Here is a 26,033-nt window from a genome sequence, read left to right as displayed (position 1 = left end):
ACTGCAGTACTTCAGTAACCAGCCTGTAGTACTTCTGTTTTTTCTTTCTTGCATAAAGCACTCTTCTTTATTAGAGGAATCTGTAATATTCAGTTTTCTTTGTAAGATTTTTTTTTTCAGGAAACATGAAATTACAAGACAACCCTTTTTTTTTTTTCCAGAAATGTTTTCATATATGGTGTAACTCTAATTCCATTTTAGTTTGAATGAAAATATCAAAATACAGCTACTTCACGCCGCATCCGTTCAGAGCATTGTTTCAAGTTTTAGCAACTGAACATTTTTGTTTTCCAGCTCTGATGGCAGGACAGGAGGGTTTCCAATTTCTTAACTTTCTTCCTCAACAAAAAAAAAATGAGACTTGTAAAAAGGATGAAAAGAAAAAGAAAAAATGTAAATAGAGACAGCATTTTTTTCAGTTTACAAGTAACAGAAACATGCAACTTCCAGGATAGAAACCCCAGTTAAAGTATCCTGTCCTCTTTCCATACAGCAGTTGGTGTAATTGTTTGCCAAGCTAAGTATACAAAAATGTATACAGACATTAAATGTAATTTTAGCATTCATACAATTGCAGAGGTAACAACGATACTTTTGTTCGTTAGCTTGTGGACACACTTAGAGAAGTGCAATGTTTTGCAGTTCTGAAAACCTAAATTCACTTACAGACAAATCCTACCAACTGACTTCCTTACTAACAATTGTCAGAACAACAAAGAAAAAACACATGCAAAACTTTACCTATACAGTGCCTATGTCCACAGACTCAAATAAAATCAAATAAAATAAAATAAAATAAAATTACATTAAATACAATATATATGCTCCCTGCTATGAATTTGACTTTGTCTGGTCTGTAACTAAATTCCCGTGATATTCCAGTTTTATGATGGTGTGATGTAGTGGTAAAGTGGGACCATACTGATGATCTAAATCAGAAAAACCAGCATGTTTTTCATTTCAGAAGCAAAAAAAAAAAGTTTGCAAGAGAAAGTTTGCCAGTTTCAGCACTTCCTGGCCGCCAAGAACATTTACTGAAAATCAATGGTCTGTCCAAAATCTAATGTGAGCAGGAGTCATAGTGCAGCTGTTCAGAATCTATACTGTTTCCTAGGCAAAGTTTCTAAGCCCTTTCAGTCCTTTAGAATAATAAAAATGATTAATGGCCTTGAACACTGTGAACCAAGTGTTTTGAAGTGTAACCTGCTACTTGTAATGTACTCAGTATTTCTGGTCTGCATTGCACTTGAATACAGGGCCTCTGGAAGTTGATGCTAAAATGGGCAACATTTGAAATGAATGAGGAGGGATTCATGAAGTCTGACTGTAAAATCCGTTTTGCCCAAACCAAGCCATTATTTTCCATCAGCTCATAAAGACAAAAAGTAAGTGTAAATACATATAAATAGATAACATTTTCTATAAACACATTCTAAGAGAGCAATGCTGATACCACACAACATTTTTTCAGCAAAATGATCCATCTCACTCAGTGCAAGCATTTACCATAAAGGGACCTCAACATGTTTTAGAGAAACATAAAAGCGTTGGGTCTTCTCAGAGATTTTACACAGCAAACAGAGATTTGGAAGCTTAAGGGAACACATTCTTCCACCTGGGCCTTCTCATATGGACTTGATGATCTTTGTAGGTCCCTTCCAAAAGAATTACCCTACATTGTTGTACCTTTAATGTAGGATCCCAACTATAAGCACAACGCTTAAAGCCAGTTTGATTGATGTCAAGATTTAGTAGATTCACCCAAATCATAAAAGCCACAGGAGAATGTTGGTGACCAGATAGCAGGTACCTGCAGCGTACAATTGCATAGGCTACTGCGGGACGTTTCTTTGGTTTGTGCAAAGCTGGTCTCCAGCTGCCGCATGCCCGGTCCCTGGCTCTGCTCACGCTGAGGCTGCAGTTGCACAACCACCTTCTTCTGAGAATTTGGACTCAAGCCTAAGTTGTCAGTTAGCTCCCCATTTACCTTGACTTGTTTGCTCATGCCCTGTACCAAACTCAAGCAAACAAACTGACAAAGTTGGAACTCACCTATTTCTAAATATTGTCAGGGCCCTGAATTTACCAAGAGGCCTTAATTCCCTTGACCAGTCTCATGTGGGACCCCCACCTCCAGCCCATGGCCCAGGAGCTCTCTTTAAGCTCAGCCCCAGGACGCTTACCCCCTGTCTGAGCTGTAGGTGTTTCTGTGAGCAGCTCTGACTCCTGGATAGACCTTCACCCTATGCTGTAGGCAGCTCATCTTTAGGCTTCTCTCTGGCCCCTTCTGGTTTTGCTCCTAGTAGGGCTCCCTGGATGGACCCAGGCCCCAGTTCATCGCTCTTTGTATCTGGGGTCTCAATGGACTCCATTACCAGTATCCATCACTGCCTGTGCTGGGGTCACACTTGGATCCGGGGTCACCTTCCCTTAGGAAGCTGTTGGCACTTGCTGCTCCCTGAAAAATATAGAACTTTGTGACAATTCTGGGGAGGAATTGGAAAGCCAGCAACAAAATACAAAGGAATAAGACCACTGGACTGAATCTCCACTGCTGCCTTGGCACCCCTGCTGCCTCTATTTCTCCATCTGATTGTTGGGTGTAATAGAAGCTCAAAAAAGCATTACAAGGAACACTTAATTAACATTTACAGAGAAGTAATGTGCTAAGTTCTCTTGTGAAACCTTTTAGTCTAAACTTACAGGCCTTATATGTGATATAATTTTGGGGACAGCAGATTGTATTCATTATATATTTCAAATGGTATAAACAAGGCAGTAGAAGTACTCAAATTGCCACAAGCCAGATGGAGATCTTATCATACTACCTCCCACAACTTAGAGCAACTTCTTGAAAGCCCCGAGTTATTCTGCTTCTAACGCACCAGATGAGCAAATCTCCTGGGTGAATGCTGGGCTGTGTCATGTGCAACAGACACTTCTGTCCCCTCTCTCTGCTAAAGAAAGAGAAAAAGTGCAGCCTCCTGTCTGAGCACCCGCTGTTCAATTGTACAGTAGTGAGAGAAAGGTGCATGCAAGTTTAAAGTAAAAATTAGATCACGAGAAGTCACGTTTTTGGAGCATAAGGGAACACTTTAGTCAAATTATCTTCTTGAGCACAGAATGAAAAGGAAACATTTTACCAGAGTTAGTTTTTCAAAGAATTATCCTAGGTAAATTGATCTGCAGAGAATTGTTCCCAAAACTATAAATCATATTGATTTACTTGCTTTACACTTCCAAAGGGTGACCAATGAGTTATCGGAAGGGTGCACTGAGCGCTCGGTCTCACAGATTGAGGATGTGGCTTATTCCTGCCTTTAATACGGATTAGCAAGATGCAAATGATCTCAGTCACAGTAAGTGAACTATTGTTTCTTTTTGATTAAAAAAAAAAAAAAGAAGAAGAGAGAGAGAGAATAGACTATTGGTGATTTCCTAGAACTATCTGATTAGATCTGAGTTTCTTAAATTTCACTATATTTATGTGGTAGTTAGGAAAGAGCATTTCTTCTTTTAACTTGGGGTGGATTATCACAGCTTGCAGTCACCTGCATTCATTAAATGTAGTATAAGTTGCGCACCAAAAGCATGATTCCTTTGGTGCTTTCCAGATCTTCAGAATATAACATTCTGCCCTTTCATTAGTTCGTAAAACAAATTTGAAAGTCCAACCAATACTAAAGGTGGGGAAAACAGAAAATGTACCTACTGTATTCTTAGTTTGTTTAAAAAAGATTTAATCATCATATTTTGGAGCATTTTTTCAATACTGATTTTTATAACTAGGAAGTTTTCAGACAACTAAATTGTCTCATCTGAACAGAGCAATGAGTTTGGCAGAATTGACTCATGGTCATTCTACCTGACAGCATTCCCTTTTGTGGGAATGTAACCGTTACTGTGAAAATGTTGTACTAAGCAAGCCTTAGTTCCGCTCGTAAATCAGTTCGATGAAAGGTTTGAAAGCCTGTTTCTATGCTGTAGTTAAATTACATTGAAAGTACAACTGAATTTGTCCCTCATTTTTCCATCAAGTACAATGTGACTTAAAAGTTAGCTAGAGCATGAGTACAGTTTAGAAAGCCAGATGAGATTTCTTGAACAAAAGTAGGTAGAATTTAGGTAAACATTCTCCAAGTTTAAAATAACACATTGAAGCATTTGTCTTTGATTATCAGTTTGAATGTACATAATAATAAGGCTTTATTCCCACCAGACAGGCACTTTAAAAAAGTTCCAGAGTGCTTGTATTCAGAGTTCTAAAATCAAACTCCTCCTTGCAGTCAAAATCAGATGTAAAGTTGGAAGCAGGATGGCTTTTGATTCGTGTGTGAATGAAGGTCACAAACACTTGGCAATACTAGAAGACAGGTTAAATGGAAGACTTGTAGAAAACTACTCAGCTGCTCTGTAGCAGTGGTGCTGCTGTCACAGCAACAGCCGAGGGACTTTGATGCCTTTTGGTAACCAGTACCTAATTTGGAGCCCTCCCAACATTTAGCTGTTTTCGGCTTACTGTAACATCAACTACCTGCAGGCAGATGCAACATTACATGGATCAGAAGCAACTCCAGTGATGCCCCTGAATTACATTTTGCTTTGTGCATGCTGCTAGTCATAAAGAAACAGCCAAAAATTTGAGTAGGTTTGCTAGTCTGTGGAATTCACAAGTCCTCCCTAAGGAGGAAGCTGATATCTACAAAATATTTCACTTGAAGTGCTAAAAAAACAAACAAACCAACAACAACCAAACAACCAACCCATGAGAAAACTGCACAAATGCCTTCCATTTTTATTCTCAGCGCAATCATAGCCATATAAATGGACCATGAGTCTTCCTTTCGGACCACAAACACATCCTATTTTCAAAGGGAACCTTCTTTTATTAAAAATTAATACAGGTTTTCTTAATCCAACTTGTAATGCACATATTGATTATAGTTGCAAACTGGCCATTTTCCAGCTCTGCTCTAGCACCAAAACCCACACTTGTCTACCTCCTCTCCCAATGGATCAGTGTCCAAACTCATAGTGATTTTTTATTACTGGTCATTCAAATAATATCAAATCTTTAAAAAATTGCTCTAGCTCTGTCCCAGGTCAGGTTTGCAAGTTCCTATTGCAGACCATAATTCCTTCCACCAGCAGAGCCACGGCCTTTTCCCACATTCAGAACAGGGTTGGTAACCTCATGTGCAGCAGTGAGTCAGCAGGAAGCCAGCAGGATTTGCATATAATGCTCCATCACAAGCTAGAAAGGCAGCACAACACAAGAATTGCTATTTAAAGAGCTCTTAAACTCATGGAGAAAACAATCAAAATGTTCCCAGAACTTTTCCATTTTAATACCTTTCCAAGCAAACTAATTGTTAGGCACTTGTGGCCAGAGGTGTTGTTCTTATTCCTATTCTCAGAAATGGCTGTCCACGGTAAAGAATGGCAGCATCCCACCCTGCAACAAATCTTTTTTTTTTTTTCTCAGTGGGTGTGCTATCTGTGAAATTTCATTGTCTTCATAGTACAAATCATTTTTCTGCTAAAGCAGGAGGAAGCAGGAAGGATGGAGTAGAGATCTTTTGTTTCTACAGGAGAAATTCCAAGCAAAATAGTGGGAGGGTTTAGAAAAAAGTAAAAAATTCTTTTTCTTTTTTTTTTCATTTCAAGCCAGTAATGGAAATTGATTAATGAAGCCCATCTGTAGCTGGTACAAAGGGCCAAATCTTCAGCTAATATAAAATAGCAAGCTTCCACTTTTAAAACCCAGAAAGAGGAAGGGGACATAAAACTAAAAAACAAACAGGCGCATTTGATCATTTAGTGGTGAAAAGATCAGGCACTCCTCAGTTGCAGGGTTTTATTTTTGTGCATTGTGTCAACGATTGGAAACCATATGTTTTAAGACCAGCTTCAATAGTATCAGTAGCTACAGTCCTCCTCTCGGATTACTTTTTACTGCCTGCCTAATTTTGAGCTTTAATAGCTAACATGCACTTTGTTTATCAGTTACAAATGTTCTGAATTTTGATGAAGTAGGTCAAACAGCACATATTGGTTCATCTTCAGTACTAAAGACCCAACTAACCACTTGTTTAACATCGTGGCCTGCGACTTTGCAAATAAGGGTTTCTTAGGAATAAGAAAACCAATCTCACAATCAATAGCTCTGGTTCACGATGCTGAATGCGAGATGTTAGCACTGGGATCCTTATGCAGCTCTCGTGCATCCCTAGAAGAATCCTTCCTACAAGGTGCAGAGCTTGTGGCATCAGAAGTGCAGCCAAGTGGAGCGCCGTTAAGTCTCCTCGCATAACACTCCTGTTAAATAGCCAGCCCCATATTAAGTGCTTTATCACACGGAGGGCAGTCCAGCAGTATTAAAATTAAATATGTTTAAAGTCTTTCCAGGATCAGACCCTTAGTACCTTACAGGATTGAGCACTAATATATGAAATAGCTCTTTTTAAGCTGTATGACACAGAAGATTCAAAATAGTCTCTAGCTTGCATTATTTATCCTCTAATTACTTGAGGACAGGGTACCTCTCCTCTGTTTTTAAAGCACTGCAAAAAGTAATGATGTTCTAACAATAACAGCAGCAGCAATTCTGGGCATCTACCAGAAAGGAAGCAACCATTAGCCCTGAGAACGAAATTTCACTGCAATCCACAAAATAATGTGTTAGGAAATGCTTATGGTTGCCAACTTTCGCAATTTTACTGAAAGTCCTCTAAAATTTGAGGGTTTCTCTTCACAAAGCCTGAGCTCTGGCATCATGTTTTCATGTGAGATTCTCAGTTTTAATTGTAGAAGACAAGTAAGTTACTCAGCATTGTGGTTGCAAAGAGAAATTGAAAACATGAACCCTCGGACCAGAGAACAATTAGTAAGAGCTCGAAATGCATTGCTTTTAAAATCTTACACTTGGTAAAACAACTTTGTGATGCTCAGGGTCTGATCTGGGTGCTTCTGTGCTTGGGGTTAACAATGTCCAGTACCCCGACAAGCCTCGGTACCTCTGTTTGAGGGCTTCTCACCTAGGTTTGCACCAGAGAGTGGCACGAGATCTTACTTGTCAGAGAAGCTGCTAAAATAAAATATCGGCCCATTTCTTGTTTGTACTGCTGTAATTATGTTCATTTCAACTATGAGGTGGACAGCAGAAACTGGAAATATTTCAAGGAAAATGTGTTTTCTGTAGTACCTATGCTTTGGGATGTAGCTCCTTGCCTCCTCAGAGGAAAGGCAGAGGTGGGCTGTGGGCTCTCTTGCACTACAGGCGAAGCAGTCTGCATCCCGTAGACAGAGAAAGCAGCTTTCCCTGGCAGAAAGCAGCTTCCTGACCTGTTGCCTTCCCCTAAAGGAAGGGCAAGGGCTCGCTGCTGGGGTTCCTGGAGTGCCCAAGGAGGACCATTAGCTCCTCAGTCTGTCCAGGACACTGATACCCAGTCAGGTGATTGGGAGCATTTCCATTTGGTGAATATCCGAGCTTTCTCCAGTTTCCCTTTATTCTTTCATTTTATGGTACGTGGGAATAAGCACAGGGAGTACCCCAATCCATAATCCCATCCATGGCACAGAAACACCTCGTTTCCCCGCCTTTCTAAATTGCTTTTTAAGATCTACAGGTATTTTGCTGGTTACTAACAATGACGAAAATACTTAAAATTCCTAATTGAAAAAATATCCTTTATCTTCCTCTTTGCACCCTTTTTCCACTGAGCCCTTATCTGCTTTTCTAAATATTGCATACAATGTTTTCAGTAAATAGAAAGGATATTGGAGTAGACAAATAATGTTTGCCCACCAGCTCAGGAAGGTGTTTCTGGCACCAATTCAGAAGTTGCAGAAATTACTTATGCTGAAAGGGACAAGGAGTGTCTTTTTGTGTGCAGGGTGCTGTACAAACAATGAGGTCCTGGTCTCTGACTGGCTTTCTGTGGCATTACCACAAACAATACTAATTCTTAAATACCTGCCTGGCTTTAAGCACTTAAGTAAATAATTGTATTGATTGTTGTAGGACTATTCACATGCATAAAACTTAAGCATATATTTAAATATGTTGTGAAATCAGGGGCTGAGTGAATTTTGCATGCAAGGCATTTCTAGATGATTAGTATATACGAACTTACTTGTTAAGACCAGCTTCGAAAGCAGCTAATGTGGCAATCCGTTTCCTGGGCAGGGTGGGCAGAGTTGGGGGGAAAAGGAAAAGATTTTTTTTCGAGACAGATCCTGAGGGACCTAAACGCTTACTTGTCCTTCACAGACTCCTCACCAGAACCAAGATTACAAACAAAAAAGGCAGCAAGGAAGTCCCCCAAAGCAGCAATCTCTCCGAGTTTCATGTGAGAGCGGTGTAAACTCAGAACTGCAGATAATCCATAGGGAAATCATGGGGTTAGTGCTGAGAACTGATGGGGAATAACAACTGAAAGAGCTTTGGTTTTTCTAGGCCGGCAGGAGGTAGCTCATGCTAGGACGCTTGCCAGCTCCGAACTGATGCTGGGAGCTTTGTCTCCTTTGGATTGTAGGAACACACTTTGCAGTCAAACTGATCTGAGAGATTTTGATAGTAAAAACAGCTGTCTCGTTGCAATGATGTTTTTGTTCCATTGTCAAAATTTTGAGTTAAATCCATGAGTGGGCTGCAGCTTGTTCAAACCCTGAACTCAACACCCTTTGTGCTCCTTTGGCTTTTCCACTGCGGTTCATGGGATATCCCCTTCCTGAGGAAAGGGCTAGGTGTAATAAAAGCCGTCGGGGCGAGGACTTGCAGGTCTCCTCCGATGCCTCGCCAGTGCTGCAGAGACGGAAGAGGAGAGCTGCAGTCTGCCTCAAACTGCTGAAAAGGGGGGAATAAAGAGGAAGAGCAGGGCGCAGAAAAGAAACACCCCAATGCCGCAGTGGCCGGGCTGCTTCCCCAGCGAGCAGGTATGCTGGTGGGAAGGGGCAGCCGTGTGGTACCTGTACTGTGCTGTGTGTGGGGACGAGGCCTGTGTGGGCAAAGTGAAGCACACGGAGGTGCACGCAGTGGGAACCCTCTGGATGTGCCCGTGGCCACTCTCTGGAATGCATCCGGGTGAGGCTCCCACCACCAGGCAGGAGCAGAAAGCCCCTCTCTAGGTGCGCATGTGGGAGGGTGCCTCTGGTTTTTTGCTGCCACTGGAGATGGCAGAGCACTTCCCTATGGCCACAGATCCGGTCTGGTTCCTTTGAGAATGTCAGAGGTAGAAGCAGATTGCCCGAGGGGGGTTGACCCCCTGGGGAGCCAGGAGCTGTGACACGGTGTGTCCATGAGCGCAGAGGGATGGTGTGCTTGAATGAGACTATTCCTGCGGGTCTGGCGGACCTGCGTCCCTGTGGCAGAGCGCACGTAAGAAAAATAAGCATCCCCCCAAGCTTTTTTAAAAATTGCTATTTAAAAATTGTCACTGGAGGTCAGCAACACGAGGACTGTGGTGATTATTTTCCTGGAAGCGGAGAGCCAAGGTAGCATTCAAGCATCCAAGTTTCAAACCACGACCCCCTCTTGAAAACTTCCATCTACGTGCGGATTGATAGCAGCAACAGAGATAGAACTGTAGGTATGACCGCAAACCCGCACGTCGGCAGTACCTGCCGCCCAGGGAGAACACAGCGCGGCTCTCCTTAGAGAGCAAGGGGGGGCGAGGAGGACACGTCTCCCCCAGCCCAAGCAGCGGGGCTGGGCACTCGGGGCAGGGTCGTGCCAGGAGCTGCGGGGCTGCCAGCGCGTCCCCGCGCTCCGGCCGGGCCCCGCGGCGTGCGGGAGCCGCGGGAGGCTCCTCCTCCGCCGGGCCGGGCCGTGCCGAGCCGTGCTGTGCCGTGCCGAGCCGTGCCGGGCAGCGGGACACCTCCGAGGGCGGCCCCAGGCGTGCGGTAGGTGCGGGGCCAGCATCAGGTCGGTGCGCGGGGCTGTGCGCGGAGAGACGGGGGTTTAGGGGAGGAAGGGGATGTAAGGGGAGGTAAGGGGGTGTAAGGGGAGGTAAGGGGGGTGGGGGCACCGCGGGGTGCGGAGCCGCCGCCCCGTTCCGCGGGCATGCGCGCCCGCCGCGCACATGCTCGCTGCGCCCGCCGCGGGCGCGCATCCTGCGCTGCGCCTCCGCGCTGCTCCTCCGGTGAGTCGGGGCGGCGGGGGGCGGCGGCTCCGCGCGGCTCCTTACCGGCTTCAGCCCTCCTTCCGCACCCGCGGAGGGGCTGGGAGGCAAGGGGGGGGCTCCGCTAAGCCCGCCTCGGTGGTGCTCGCAGGGCAGGGCGCTGCTTTGCGCGCCCGCGGAGCCCCCGCGGCGCGCCGGGGTCCTGCGTGCGCAGCTGCGAGCAGCGCTAATTGCCGGGGTTAATTGGGGCGCAGCGCTGCCGCCTGCCTCGGGCGGTTGTTTTGCGAGCTGAGGTGCGCGCTGAAATAAAGTTATTGAATGCTCTTTTGGCCGCCGCGCAAATGGGGGAATTTTCTAGCGCGGTTTGCGCACTTTCGGGTGAAGTTTTGGGAGCATGGAGTTGTGCTGGAGCGCCGTGAAGAGCCGCTGGAGAAAGTTATTTATGGTCTGCTACCGCTTTTCGGCGTTTCAAATAATACTCTGTGCTGTTGGATCAGCTATTAATTGTTAAAATACATACGGTTAACCAATAAACAGTTTATTGGTCTCCATCAAATTTATTAACAGGATTTTTTTTTGCAGCGTAGCATCAGATTTGCACATCCCTTAACGCTGGTAAGGGCAGGGATATTTCATCGTTCCATCTTTCTCGCGGACTTTGGTAATTTACTGAGAGCTTCCTCCCTCTGTAGTTCTCTCCACAGAGGGTTTTTTCCCCCATATATTGAGAAAGCACGTGAAAATTCTGCCTGCTTATGTCTGTGTGTTTTAGGGTGATCTGGTCCCTAAATGATAGCATGGATTTAAGCTAATTCTTCTCTACGTTATTTAAAGTAATGTTTCTTAGCACCTTTCCTGCAGTCCACGTTGCATTGTTGTTTGTTACATGTAGCTGCATACAGGATAAGTCATCTCCTTGTCTATTTTGGTTTGAATAAACTGTTTCTGTTCTTGAACAAAGCTAAATTTTTATTTCTGCTTTGGAATTTAGGGCATTGTGTGGCCTCAAATCTTACGCATGTAAATAAGAAAGACTTAGAGTACAGCTACCCTGAAAATAATTAGTGCTTGTAGCTTTGGAAACATCCCAAAACCTTTAAAAAATATATTTTGAAAATTCACTTAAAATGAGTCTGCAGCAAATAATTTGATTTAATTAGTCTAATTTGCATCTCTTCCAAAAAAAAAAAATCTTCCACTGCGATGCAGAACTGAATTGTAAAGTTATTGAGTCAAACTATCCAGACAATTCTCATGCCTCTTCTACGTCCCCACCAACAGGTCAAAACATTTGGCTAAATAACAAGTAGTGTACTCTTTTGGTTTGGGACACATCGTTTTGTTTTGCTTTGCTTTGTTTAGCCCGCTCCCCTTAGCATATTTTCTTGTAAAATACTGTGCAGAGACTTGATTCCCACAACTCGCTAATATTATCACCGTTATTTGGCTGAAATGTTTGAAATGGGCTCCTATTTCAAATATCTTGCAGCCTTGGCGGTCTTAAATTTCATTAGAAAAGCTTCATTAGGGAGAAATAAAAGTGTTGCTGATAATTCTCCCTGCAACAAGAAGTCCCAGATTCAACACGATGTGTGCAGTTGCACCTTAGTTATACAAAAAGATTAAACTCACATATTCATACGAAGAACTTGATCTCAGAATATCATTTAAAAATCTCATGAGTTGCTGTGTTGTTGTCCTTCTATCATGTCAGCCATCTGCAGATTTTTTCCTGAAAATTAAATAATTTAATTGTTAAGCCTGCAAGAATAAACTGCATCTTTAACTTAAAGACTGGAAGGTGTCCTGCCAAAGCCACTGTGGCTATATGTGTATGTCAGTGTGTATATGTGCACGCTGCTGACAAAGAAAATAATTAAAGAAGTTAGTAATTTTCTGCTGTCTTCCTAACTGTTATTTATGATGTGTAGTAGTAAAACAGCTATTCTGAATTCAGCTATAATTCTCGTCAGTAAGATTTGTTTCTTCTGTGCCAAATTTTGCAGTAACCAGATGGTTTTAAGGTGTCTTCAGCTGGAGAGCAAGCAAGAACAGTGCTGAAGACTAATTATTCCTTGCAGTAAATTTCTTCTGCAATAAATTCACAGGTTGTTAGACTTAATCTGTGGAAATGATTGTTAAGATTACTTGTGCAGTGAAAAATGCTTTTAAAATTTTGTGAAAACTAGCAGAAGTTCTTAGAATGCCAGGAAAATATTTTTGAATTAATTTTGCCTAGCTGGAATAACTTTTATTAGGGATGAACTGTTAAGTGAAGTTGCAAACTCCAATCCTTTTCATAAACCATGGAACTCTGCAGTTTTAATATGATGATTTTAAATATATCCCAGAAGTTGAGGGCTCATTTTTTAGATTGAGCAGGGAAAACTTCTACTACCATTTCTGATGGATGGTTACTGTATGCATATGCATTATTCACAGCAGTAATGCTGGACTAACAATCCGGTTCTTCTCATTAGATTTCATGATGTTGTACTACACAGGACAAAAAATAGTTATACCAAGGAAAAATAAAAACTAGGTTCAGAGCTATAAGCAATGACGCATACAAAAGTACAGCCATTCAGGTTTAGGTGCGTTCTCCCTTTCAGTGGATTAATTTAGTATAAGATACGATATATATATGTTTTTAAAAGTATAACCACTCAAACCTCTTGGCATAATAATCACTTTGATATGAACGAGAACTGAGCAAATCTTTCCCTCCCTTTTCTACTGCAAAGTCGGAGAGACCATCCTGGTTAGGTCTGTTTTTTAAGAGGTCTCATCAGAAAACAATTGTTCGTGGCAGCCTAATTCTTAAAACAATACTTCATCTTTATTTGCAGATCTTAACTCAAGTAAGGATGTTTAACAAACACCCTGTTTTAATCAGGTGAGGATAAGCCCCTCAATTAGGATGCAAATAATTGCATATCATGGTTGTGTCATTTGGGGCCTGGAGGTGTTGCCATTTGCAGGTAGATTTGGTGCTACCGAAGTGTTGAAGCAGGAGGAAAGAGAAAACAGGAATAAAGATACAGGACTGCTCAGTTCTCTTGCGAAATATTTGTGATCGCAGCATACAAAACTAGACCAAGTTTTCCTTCTTGAGCAAGCTGCTGATTAACAGTTGAAAATGGTGTGAAAGGAAAACTGGATCCAAAATAGCGACTGTCGTCACATAGACAGTTCCAGTAAATATCACAGAGTGAATATTTAATTTAAAATAGTCAAGCTTCTTTTCACCCGCTCTTCCTAGCTAGATTTTAAATATCTATTTGAATTATTTTAAAAAGTACGTAAAATGAGAGGAAAAAGGTTACATGTGCATAATCCTTCCCATTTAAAATTGTTTGTCTGCAGCTGCTTAAGACCTAGCATTAGGAGTCACATACAAACATGTTTATTTAACATCAGTGTTATCTGTTAGATTGTACATGGTTCATTAACATGGAGAGAATACGTTTTGTTTAATAGTGTGTGGGAGCTGCCAGAGGTCAGAAGAGGTTGTTTGCCTGAAGTCGAGATGGCATCTTGGCTTTGCTCTCATTCTGTTTGTCACCTCTGCTGTCTCCGGAAAATACTTCATTAGTGGAGTGTTAAGGTATTTTCCCTTGTGTTTATGTGCAGAGGCTCTGTAGAAAGCCAGAAGTATGCTGCAAGGCTGTGGTAAGGTTTATGGGGAATTTTAAGGAAGCTTTGTTGTAATTTGTGGAGGATTGGTTTAGCTGGGGTTTGATTAGGAAAGGTGCTTAGAAAGGGAAGAGCAGTACAGGAAAGGGGAGCCTGGGATGTTGTTGTGGTGCCCTCAAAATGTGTGGCTGCAAATTGTGTTATTTTACAGAAACAGGGGAGACGGGGGATCCGATGTGTTAATGAAATTCAGAATGTTTTGTGTGCTGTTGAAGAACGTTTTGTCACTGTCAGTGTGGTTGGGTCACAGCCGGACTCGAAATGGCTGTAGCTGGTGGTGACGCTGAGCTGAGAACCAAGAGGCGAGCTGGTACCTCCGTCTGCACGGGACAGGAATGGGCCCTTTCAGTCTCCTACAAAATTTGCTGGGTGCTGTCCGTTCTTCCTTCTGTTAACTAGCAGTGTGCTTGGAAATGTTAAACAATAACTGGGGATGCTGGAAATATCTTGTATAGAAATAACCATGGCTTCGAGTTTGAAAAGGTTATTTAAAAAGTGTTTTAATGCTATTTATGTATACAACCTAATACCCATGTACTGCACACAGTATTCTGAGGGAGAGAGAAGCACATCCTTTTTTTTCTTTTTTTTTTTTTTTTCACTTTGAAAATGCTTCTGATTGTTTTTGATGTGCTAGTGAATTTCTCCAACCTGAATTAGATTGGGGTTGTTTGGATTTTTTTGCCTTGGAGGGAAAAAATGATAAATTTTGGTTAGAAAAATTGACCTCTATGATCTTTATCAAGGAAGGACCCTTAATAGATTATAACAAAAAGGCATTGAATAAAATGAGCATTATAGCAGAGATCAAAGTGGCTGTAGAAGATGCAGTTTGAATGAAGCTTACTGCAAGTGTGCAGTTTTTTTAAAAGCAAAACAGTAGAAATAGATTTAAAAAAATAAACTGAACTTCTGCACTGATTGTAAGTTGTAACTGAAATACATTGAGGGGCAGAATGTTGTTGGGGCTTTGTGTGTATTGTTTTGTTTTTTTTTTTTAAGCCAGCAAAACTTCTGTTTCTAAAGAATAGTAGGTTCCTTCATATGGCTAGAGAGAAAACAAAAATAAGTGCTGTGTTGGGGGAAGATGTCTGGTGCAGGATTTTTTTTCTTTGAATTATTTTCAACAAGTACTTACTCTGTTCTGTATTTTTAAGAAATTATGTGGACAGCAATTTTGTTTCTTTACCAAGGCAGTGAAAACACCAAGAATCCTTTTTATAATTTGGAAAGAATGTCAAAAGAATGAAGTAGTTAAACCTAAGTGTATTAGATCATACGCTCTAAATGCATAAATAAGCATAACTGCAATCACAGAAACCAATGTTAAAACCACCAGGAAAACTCACCCACAAACCCTAATGACTTAAAGGGAATGACCTCAGCCATTGTGAAATTTGTGCCTATTTGTTGACTGACATTTTTTGTAGAACCAGAGTGCATGTTTCACTGGGGTGTGGGATTTTGTTGTTTGAAAGACTGCTGTTTTTTCTTCTGTTGTTGCTGCCAGGTTTGAATACAAAGAGTGAAAATGGGATTGAGGCAGGGAGAGCCTGGATATGATTTGGGCCTCAGCAATTTGAAAAGCAGGTGAAGGGGTTGTTATTGATGGACAGAGACTGGTAAGAATTGATGGAAGTTTGTTTTTCAGATGTTAGAAACTTCCTCGATGATAGTCCATTACTAACTTATTCCCAACTGGTTTCCTCTTAAGGAAATGAAGGTTTAAGGTATTTGGTTACAAATGTAAGAATTTTTCACGTCCGTGTCTTTTCATGAGTGCTGTATGAAATACCAGTGTCATTCATCTCCCCTCTGCTTTTTTGAGAGGAAATTGATGCATGGTAGAACCTCAACTTGCCATTGCTGCAACACCAGCTAATAATTCAGCAAAACTGAAGTCTTGAAATGTTTCAACAATAAAAAACTTTTTGGGGATGTTTTAAAATAAACCAGTGCTACAGACGACAAGCCTGGTCAGACCAAGTCACTGTGCAGACCTGGTTCCTCTCTGCTGGCCATTCCTGGCAGTGGGCTCCTACTTTTCTGGGCTCTGGTAATTAAAGTAGGTCCAGATTTAATTGCCCCTTCTCAGCTGCGCAGACAGGTTTAAGAAAACATATTTTTATGCTCTTTGGTGCCTAACTCTAGACGTTTGGTTTCATGGTGCAGAAATCCTCATTTGGTGTCCTTGCTTTTGAGGAGGAAAACAGCCCAGCTAAATAAGTAAATAAAAATCCTAAATGCAAAAGAACAATTTGGGACTAGTCAGTCCAGATAGTAATCAGTTAACCCACACAGAACTGATGCTTCACTCTATGCTGAAAGAGCAGACTTACCAGAGAAACTCAACTGGAGTAAGAAAGCAATGTATTTCTGAACAAAAGGCAAGAGGACGTGGGGAAAATTTCTTAAACTCAGCAAATGCCTTAAAAACTGGAAATGCCTCTAGGATTACTCAAGCACCCACAAGAAACAGTGAGGAAAAAGTGGAGCAGGCATCTGAAATTTTTTGTTTTTTAAATAGGTTGAGTAAGCAAAGCATTCTGAGGGCCCCAGTTATTTACAACTTAGACTGTGCACCATGCAGAGACGCTCATCAGCTGTCTTAGAGGCAAGTTTTGCATCTATTGCGAATTGTCTTTTGATGACATGCTTGATTCAGCTTTTTGCCATGTAATTGTCCTACAACTGCTTTGAAATAACCGATCGGTTTTGAATATAGATCTGTATCACCAGTTTTGATTCCCCTTGCAACTGTGCTTCTGTGCTAGATTACCATCTTTAGAATTTATTTGTAACTGCCTAATGATTCTTTAAGATTTTAACTCCAGTCAAAACGTATTTACAAAATACTTAACTTTCAGTAAGTGTTGAAAATATTCACTTCAGTTTACAAAGCTAAAGTACTGCTATGCAAATGCGTGTTGTTTTTTTTCAGTTTCTGTGACTGAAACAGCTCAAAATTTTGTTTAGAATTGAGCAATACTTTTTATTTGAAAAGATATTGTTTATCCACCCTTTAACAAACTAAAAAGCACCATTTTTTAATGAAATGTAACACTTTTGTAAGTAAAACATTTGAATGTTATATTGGCTGTGTCCAAATTTTACTTTTTAAATAGGATTTATTTGATTTTATGAAACATTTTCTGAATTTATAAAGCACCTTAGTTTGCCTGAAGTATGCTTTTTGTTAGCTTCCATTTGGTGAATGTTACATTGACACTCCTGTTCTCCACTGAAATACAGAACTGGGAGTCAGTCAGCTTTAATGCATGTTGCAAAATTATCTCCGTTCTTGTGCTTAACTGCGGGCAAATATATGTCAGATCCAGTCCTGCCCTCACTACAGTTTCCTGTCATTTCATTTAAATAAGGACTGCACCCCCATTGAGAGGGAGCAGTTTTAAATTTTCTGTACTTGTTGCCTAAATGCATTTAAAGAAATGGCTTTGTATCGTAACCACTGTCAGTGCAAGTCTGACTGACTTCTTCAGGGCCCGGGTCTTGCAAAACGGGAGCAGGAATTGCTATGTCTCTGTGCTATCCACACTCATAGACTTTATTTGCAACTTGGCAAAGGTTTTCAGCAGCAGTTAGCAAAAGCTGAGAAATCCAAATCCAGTGGAAGCCAGTAAAGCTCCAGCAGGAGGTACTGCAGCCCCTGCAGTAACAGTGGATGTAGCCTCCTGCACCAAAAGACCTTTGCGGTGGTCTGACTTAGTACTCAGTTATAGCATCTTCTATGACCAAATATTCTGGGGCGTGTTGGTGGAGTTAGGAGTCTAGCAGGAAAATAAGACAGGCACCAATTTTCGTTTTATTTATTGATATAAAATAAGATCCTCATTCTGTTTAGCCTTGGTAGACTGTTGTGTAAACATCTACTTCAGAGGAACCTTGTTTTTAATAAAATTCAGTTCTCTTTGAATAAAGGACAAACTTAGGTCTCTGACCTAAACTACGGGATCTTTCAGCAATGCTGTAAATGTGTGTACAAGGGAATGTAAGGCTCTTCTATCTACAATCTTAAACAGACCTTTGCTTTCTCTCCTTAAAATGACTTTGCCTTCTTCAATCTCTCTGCACCTGAACATTTGTAAGTTGTAATTTGAAAGAAGGCATATTTCACCCTTAACATATGATTTGATTTTGTTTGTTTGGCAGCCATCCTTCATGTTTGCTGCAACAGATGAATATGATCTGGGGAAGAGAAATGGTTGGTGAGGGAGACTAGGGAAGCAAATTTGTGTAAAATATTTGAGATCCAGTAAAACCTCTGGACTAGATTAGTTTTGAAACTCTACTTATGCCCCCCTGCAAGGTAGGGGGTGGAGACAATGCTTGTTTAGAATTTAAAGTAATAAAGGGTGCTACTGCTATAAGATGCATTGATGTTAGTCTGGTGTTTTCCTTCTTAAAGCTCAGTGCTGTTTCTTTCCCCAGTCCAAGCTGCCACAAATCAGGATTATTCAATCACAGCAGTGGTTTAACTGCGTCTGTGGTGGAGTGTGATGGTTGCTTAACAATGCACAGAAGCATTGTGCCCTGGTTTAGGACAGGAAGTGGAAAATGAATGTTGTTTTGAACTTGAACTTCGTGAGCAGGCAGAAAGTAATTATTAGAGCTGGAACTCCTCCGGGAGAAGCAGGGGAGTGATGCACCACACTTGTAAGATGCACTGTGGGATTTTAAATATCTAGTTGTGTTTAATGCTTTGGTTTTACATTTCTGCTTTTTAATTGATCTTCTGCTCCTCATTTTTTTCATGGCTAATGGAGGAAGAGACAATTGCGTGTAGACTTAATGTTCTGTATTTATTGATAGACATCTCCCGCCTGCCTTTCCCTGTAGGGGAGGACTGAATTTCCATCTTGGTCCTAGTGTTCCTTTCAGTTGTAAAAGGAACTCTTTCACTGCCTGGGTTATTTAATAGGCCTACTATAATGTGGAAAAGTGGCTTAATTGATGAATAAGAGCACATAATTGTGAAGCCATTTAATCAGAAATCCTAAATAAGGCACTTGTGTAGTATTCAGCATTAATTATAAACTATAGAATTTTTTTTTTCTGTTATAAATTAGAAAACTCCACTGAAATGACACAGTCTGCATAATTGTGAGGTTAACATTTTAAATAACACATTTTTAATAAACACATCACTATTAAAATAGTGACCACTTTCTAGGGAAAAAAAATAAAAGGCAAAGTTCTGCCTTCAGTGATTTTTATTTATTTGTGTATTGTATTTCAGTGGCCTGTGATTTCAGCAACCTACCACTTAAGATTTTTTTTTCTCTATTTTGGCTGCTACTTTACAAGTTCTTCAACATAGAATAGTCAGCGCAAGATTTCACCTTTCCTTACAGACTACAGTTATCTTTTGTAGATTTTTCAAGTACTATTCCTTATTGCGTTAGAAAATTAAACAAAGAAGGGAAAAGATTTTTCTGGTCTTTTTGAAGATGATACTTCTAACCATTGTAGGTGCAGGGGTTTTTTGTTAATGGGAGGAAGCAACTCCTTCTTTGAAAGATGTTTATTTTTAATGTAAATATTCAAAATGTGTTCCTTATACTTCATGATAATATCTCCTTGATCAAATTAACAAGATTATTTTAATCCTACATTAACAAAGTTGTGGGATTCTTTATTTGTGAGTTTTAAAGGTAGCAAAATTAAGTCACTTAAAAAGGTGTGATGATTTATCATGGCACAGTGGGAGAAATTCCTCTAGAGATTTTAATATCTTCCACCTGGTATAGAAATGAAAAGAAAGTAGTCTTTAACCGGTGACTAATTTGTCACTAATACCCAGGGGTTCCTTCATTACAACACAAAGATGTCAGTTTTAAGAGAAAGGTAAAGTAAAAAAGTTGAGTGCAACTTCCTGTTGCAGACACAAAAAAGAGAAAAATAAAGGTCTGGAAAGCAGCCGAAGCCATGTGAAGGAAGGCTCTAAAGCTATCAATCAGGGTAAAACAAATGGAGAAGGATTTTACCTGCAGGCTTCAGTTGTATTCACTGGGACATGTGTGAGGAGGAAAGTCACTTGATATGACTCCAGAGGAGGAGCTCTGGCAAGCAGTAATACCCAGACTGACGCTCAGTTCTCTTCCAAACTGCACGTACTGCATCCTGGTAACTGTTTGAGGAGGAACTGTATTGTGTTTAAAAAAAAAAAAAAGTCACACAGTGCTTACTGATGTATTTTATATTTCATCGCAATGAACTGCCTCCAATATTTACCACAGTTCAAAAGAAAATGCTGCTAGAGAATACCTGGCTCTACTGACAGCTCACACCTGACAACAAAGATCACAGCATCTCTGTTACATCAAAGATTCAACAAGTCCTTTTTACCAGCAGAGAACTATTCTGGTGTTCAGACACTTGCATATTTAGTGTCATCCCTTTGTTGCATTAACAAAACTTTGACTCAGTTCCTGTCCTTCCAGTATTGTGGTTTCATGACAGCTTAGCATAAGAGGGGGAGCTTGAGTAGTCGTCATACCCTCAAAAAAAAACTTCTGCACCAGTGTAATATGTCAGTAGGCACAATAAAACATGTATGTTAATATTGGATAGAAGACTTCTGCTTAAAACCAGATTTAGAAGTGTGAACTAGGCAATTTGCTGTGGCAGCCAGCTCTGTTGTGGGTGCTTTACCTATGCAAGAAGTGTGGTAATTGGTCTGGTTTCTCCCCCAGCAGTGGATGCTCTCCAACAGGGCAGGTACCACTATTCCATGCTTCTGCAGCAGCAGCAGTCCTCCCTCACAAGAGCTTTGTTTTATTCTTCCCCTACTTTTTATCCAACTTAAAAACTCGCTTTGGAACCCTTGAGCTGGCTCTGCACATTACCAGTTGTCTGTGATAGTAGTGATTCAGTGTCAGGACTGCAGAGATGTTAGAGATTTAGGAAGTAGTAGTGAATACTACAGCAAAAACCATACATGTTGGAAACAACATGCTTGACAACTTTGTGGTAGAAGTGTTTATGTAGCGGCGGAAGCCCTGGCATGTCCTGCAGCCCCCAGGCCATATTAATACAGGCCTCTGTTTCTTGCTAGAGAGTAAGTTTTAACGTTAGCTGTTCTACGGTTAGTTGAAGAAAAGGAATATTTTGTATTTTGTCAGAAGCAGATTATTGGAAAGGAAACAATTGGTTTTGCTACGTTTCTTTCAGTTTTAACTTCAGTTTAACGCTTTTGTGTGCCTCGTGGCTCGAGCTCGCCTGGAGAGCACGGCTCCCCTCTGGGCTGCAATTCCTGTCAGGGGAGCCTGCTCCACCATGGTGCCCCCGCAGGGTGCGGGGGAACCTGCTCCGACGCCTGCAGCGCCGCCCCCTGCTTCCTCAGCTACCTGGGTGCTTGCAGGGCTGTTTCTCGCACTTTTCTCCTTACTTCTCTCTGCCCTGACCCGTTTTGCTCTTTTCTTCGATGCGTTTTCACGGAGGTGCCACCAGCTTGCCTGACGGGCTCGACCGGGTTGTGCCGCGGGTCTGTGAGGAGGCGGCTGGAGCAGACGCGGGGCAGCCCCGACCTCTCCTCACAGAGGCTGCCCACACGGGCAGCCAATACACTATACCGAAATCAGGGCTTTATTAATTGATATCAGACTGATCTGGAGCAGCAGCACTTCTCATCCTGAGGGAATTGCTGCAGTTTTCAGGGCACATCGCGACAGGGAAAGAAAGAGAAGGGTGACGAGGGAGGTTGCTCGCACTCCCGCCTCCCACCTGAGGTAAGTCAGACAATTAGCCCGGTCCTTGGTCACCTAAAACTGCAACCGCTTTTTCAAAAGTCTCTTGAGTTGAGGCCAACTGACTCTTTAGGCATCTTGTGGGCACAGAAAATTGAGCTTGTGCTTTGCTGATATTTAAGGACTGGATGTTTTCCAAAATAATTTAATTTTATTTGTACAGTAGTGTGCTAGCTGTTGAAATGTGTTGAATGTGTTGCTGTCTTTCACATGACTATCTTAACTAGGGATGTGTCTTTTCCAGGTGCAAGATACATGCTACTTCTGTGGTGGTTTTTTTTTGTGTGTGTGTGTGGGTATGTGTATTTTTTGATTTTATTTTTTGTTTTTAAGTTGCTTGTAACTGCTTTGAAGATGGGATGCACTCCTGTAGCGAGGCAGCATCTACCATCTCCTCTCAATCTTTCCAGAAGCCGGGTCTTTTTATCCATTTGTTGTCATGGTTTTTTTGTTTTGTTTGTTCTTGTTTGTTTTTGTATTATTTTATTTATGTTCTGTTAATATTCATATTGTGAGGGAAGAAACAGGTGAGATGGTCTTGCTGTCAAATGGTGGCAGTCCTCTGGTTTTGATCACTTGCCCAAGGCCTTAAATAGCATTTAATATTTTCTCCAGATGTTAAGCTTCACGGCTTTTCAAGCCATTAACTTGATGCTTGTACGGCACCATTTTCTACCTGGTTTACGTTACAAACAAGGTAAGATTTGCGTTCAGTTCCCCCTGAGCCTTGGCCTTCCTGGTGGTGATGGCAGCGCTGCACCTAGGAGGAGCCTGGAGCAGGCGGGGATGGTTGCGGATGAGAAGGGCAAAGGATCCTGCTCTTTGCAGGGGAAGCATATTTACTTTCAGAGGGCTCAAATCAAGGACTTAACCTATAGTTGCTAACAAGATTGTAAGTGAAGATGACCAAATGGTGCTAGTGTTTCGGCACCTGTTAATGGGCCAGTTACTGTGTAGGCAAGCTAACATTTTTGAGGGTTTCTTTTTCTCAAGAAAGAGCCTTAGGTTTATGCCTTCATCCTGGAAGTAAGTTAAAGTTATTTGAATGGCAACAGGCTCAGGAGAGAGCTCTACATAAGCATTGTTATGTTTACTCTGACAGGCCAGACTCTTGCCCCAGAATGCTGTCTGCCATTCCAGAGAGAGACTGGTTGTCTTTTATTAATCATGAAGTGGTCTTTTAACTATATGGGAAACAAAACCCTCCAGGCCTGTGTTATCCTGCTTGCAGCCAGTTCTCTTTTGCTCAACACCTCAAGCAGAACTTGGTTTGAAACCCAATCTAGCGAGGTGCTGCCTCCCCCATGAGACATACTATTAATGGCCACAGATGTGTCCTTAATGAATAGGATTTGTTGTGCCAACGTGATGTTCTGTCCTTCCTCAAATGGATGCTTTCTGTGTTGATGCAAATACTATTACCAGAAGAAATAGTATGGAACCTGCAATCTTGTGGTCACTGGCACTTACAATTCTGTGATTATTCTTTGCATATACTCTTAAAGGTTAATGCATACTGGGCTTTTTTCAGAGTCACTGAAAATCAGGCTTTAAGTTGTATAATTTTTTTTAGTGCCTCAAATGGTTTATACACCCTCTGGAAGTGCAGCTTGTATTGTAATCCACAAATCAAATATTAGTAAAGAAGAAATAGCTGGGATGTGACTTGTGGAAGCATTTTTCAGATGGTCCCCTGACAATGAAGGGTAAAATGCTTAGAAGTTGGATTATTACATATGCAAAAGGAAAACCAGGGTTTAGTTGCCAAAATCTGACTACTTTAGCTTGTAAGTTGACTCAATAGAGGTAGGCTTTGCCCTGAGGTCTTAGCCTAGAAGTTACGCAGCAATTCCTGACACTGTAAATTTGAAGATTTCCAGGCTCATTTAAGTGCTGTCAACCAAGTCTTGTGTTCAGTCTTAAGTGTTTTGCACTTCAGTTAGGAAGGCCTGAAATCATGACTCCTTGGAAAAGAAGCTGTGTTATCCTGACACAAGTTTAAAAGAAATATTTATCCCAGATTGTAAATGTCCAAAATACACTGCTTAAATTTGTTCTGTTCAATGTTAACTTATAATGGTGAAGGTAAGTGACTGTAAAGTCAGTTTTCATGTTTAATTAGTTGTGTGCATGATTCATGTATTTTTTTATTCTCATTCCAATTTCTTGCCAGCCTTGTATTTTTTATACTGCTATGAGTTTGTATTTCAAGGTAATACTTGCAGAGTGAGGGCTGCTGGCTCTCAGCTTTCACAGGCATACTAAGTGTATTTTTGATCTGGGGATTTTTACTCTATAGTTACTGACAAGTAAGATTTTTTTGGACACAAAAGACATACAATCCAGTTGTCTTTAACAATGCATGTAATCTCGGAAGAGGAGAACCCTATTCTTATCCATTTAAAAGCTCTTCAGAAAAAGAATTGCATGGTGGAAAACCTGCCAAGATTTCCTCTACTTAAAAAGAAAGATGGCAATGGCCACTTGCCTGACAAAAAAATCTTTATTTTCTCCACCCTTCTAGGTAGCTGCCAAGCTGTTGAAAGTCCAGCTGTTCGCAGCATCTAAATGTTGTACTTACCAAGGGTGCCCTGTAGCCAGCTACAATGTTCACTGATACTAAACACTACTGAGCAATTTCCCACTAATTCCTAAATGCTGTTTCATTTTCTAGATATCTAGTAGAGCTTTTTGGTTCTCTCTGACTGCAGTTAGATGGCTGTCAGGGTAAATGCATGACGAAGTAAACCCCAAAAGTAGTTTGATAGCCCTGAAAATAGGACACTGCTGCAAGTACCTAAAGTAGATGTCAGGTGGGAATTGCTGACTCAGTCTGCACAAGTGTAGGATTAGTGTTATGGATTACGTTGGGCATAGTCCTCAAATCCACGTTACACGAATGTTTGTCAGTTAAAGCAGTAAAAGTGGTGCTGGCTTCAACTATATTGGAGTATTTTATAGAAATCCTGTGTTTACAGGGAAGTAAAGATTGCTGTCACCTAAGCAGTGGAGTAATTTGGTCAGACTGTCTTATTGGCGTTATAACTACAGTCACCTTGCAAGCAACGAGGCCCTCCTTATAGCAGTCACGTTGATAGATTGCAGGTGTGGTTTCAGGACTGGATGAAGCTGAGTGAGAGCTGTGTTGACATGAGAAGAAGTGGCCTTCTCAGCCTGGCTGCATGTTCCTGTCTTCTCCTTTTTGTTGGTGCTTACCAGACATGCGACAAATCAGATCAACTCACTGATCTAGCTGAAAAGAAAACCAGGAAAAAAAAAGGTTTTCTGGTCTAGCTGAAAACAGACTTGTGTGGTCGCAGAAGTCTGCAGGAGCTTGTGGCTCAGGCAAGGACACAGAAGGGTTGCATCTTTGGTCAGAAGTGAGGTTTTGATTTTTATAGTCACTAGAAGCTGATCAAATGCTGGATGATGATGCAGTTTTGCTGTTACCCTTGATAACTGAACTTCAAGGCAGCAATTTGGAAAAGAAGTCAATTTACAAGATGTAGTTAGCTTGGTTGTTGAGGATTAATCGGCTTGACACTTTAGTTTATATGTAAATATATATATATATATATATAAAGTCAATATATAAAATTACATCCCTTACCTGGCTTGGATTTCCGACAGCACGTGCCAAGTCCTGTCCTGTTCCTTCACCTGGTTCCCAAAGGCATTTTTGGATAGGTATTTTTGAAATGTCTTAAGCACGTCCTAGAGGAGATTCTGAGCAAGACATGAAGTTTACTGCTGCTTTCTTTGACGACAGCTATAGAAGCTGGAGGAAAGTCATGTTTGTGTATTGAACTGATAAAAGGACTTGCCCCAGTGACAGGAAGCCAGGGATGATTCCCTCTAGGCACAGGCTGTGTGTGACATATTCAGTGGATAATAGTAATGCACTGATCCTGATTTCATTCCTGTTTGGGATCTTGTCAAAAGTGCCTTGCTCAAAATCTAACACTGTGTTAGGATAGCAGTGAGAAAGAGGAGTTCTTAATTCCTGGGTTTCTGAAATCGTTGGTGTGTTCACTGCTTAAAGACCTCACTGAAATGAGCTATAGCAATCTCAATTTTTTGGTTGCAATTTATACAATTTGGAAATTGTATTTTAAATTAATATTAACTCTCCCGTGAAGTGGGGTTGATGGGGTTGACTGACTAGCTATTTTAATTACTGAAAGTAGGTTACATATCTACAAGAATAACTTCTCTCTGACAAAAGCATATTATATCTTGGCTCTTACTAATAACCAGCTCAACTTTAATTTCACAGCTTGCTGCCAACAGCTGCCTTACTAAGACATAGCACTCATAATAAATGAAATTTCATGTAAAAAAAAAAAAAAGAAAAATGAAAACTTTGTTCCAGCTGGACTGAAAAGGCAGTTGGAGCATTTTTATCCTGCATATAAAGCTGCCATCCACATAAACATTTCAAATTACTTTT

At 41.1% G+C, this 26,033-nt stretch overlaps 1 protein-coding gene and 1 long non-coding RNA gene across 2 annotated transcripts in view; one reads left to right on the top strand and one right to left on the bottom strand.

The window, feature by feature from the left end:
• Window positions 1–21,564, bottom strand: part of LOC308178636 — a 99,265-nt gene extending 77,701 nt beyond the window's left edge. The window contains exons 1-3 of the long non-coding RNA XR_013939862.1: window positions 19,823–21,564; window positions 11,754–11,853; window positions 2,184–2,458 (exon numbers count right to left, since the gene is read on the bottom strand). This is a non-coding gene — a long non-coding RNA (uncharacterized lncRNA). The remainder of the gene's footprint in view (window positions 1–2,183; window positions 2,459–11,753; window positions 11,854–19,822) is intronic.
• Window positions 10,083–26,033, top strand: part of EYA2 (EYA transcriptional coactivator and phosphatase 2) — a gene marked incomplete at its 5' end in the record, with an annotated part of 97,602 nt that continues 81,651 nt past the window's right edge. Inside the window, 2 exon segments of the mRNA XM_080557583.1 lie at window positions 10,083–10,114; window positions 10,116–10,142. Of these exon segments, the coding sequence (XP_080413709.1) occupies window positions 10,083–10,114; window positions 10,116–10,142 (59 nt within the window).

Source organism: Anser brachyrhynchus, assembly GCF_964034855.1.
Source record: "Anser brachyrhynchus genome assembly, chromosome: 16".
Classification (NCBI taxonomy): domain Eukaryota; kingdom Metazoa; phylum Chordata; class Aves; order Anseriformes; family Anatidae; genus Anser; species Anser brachyrhynchus.
The sequence above is the reverse complement of the archived record's forward strand: the minus strand, read 5'-3'. Positions and strand labels throughout refer to the sequence as shown.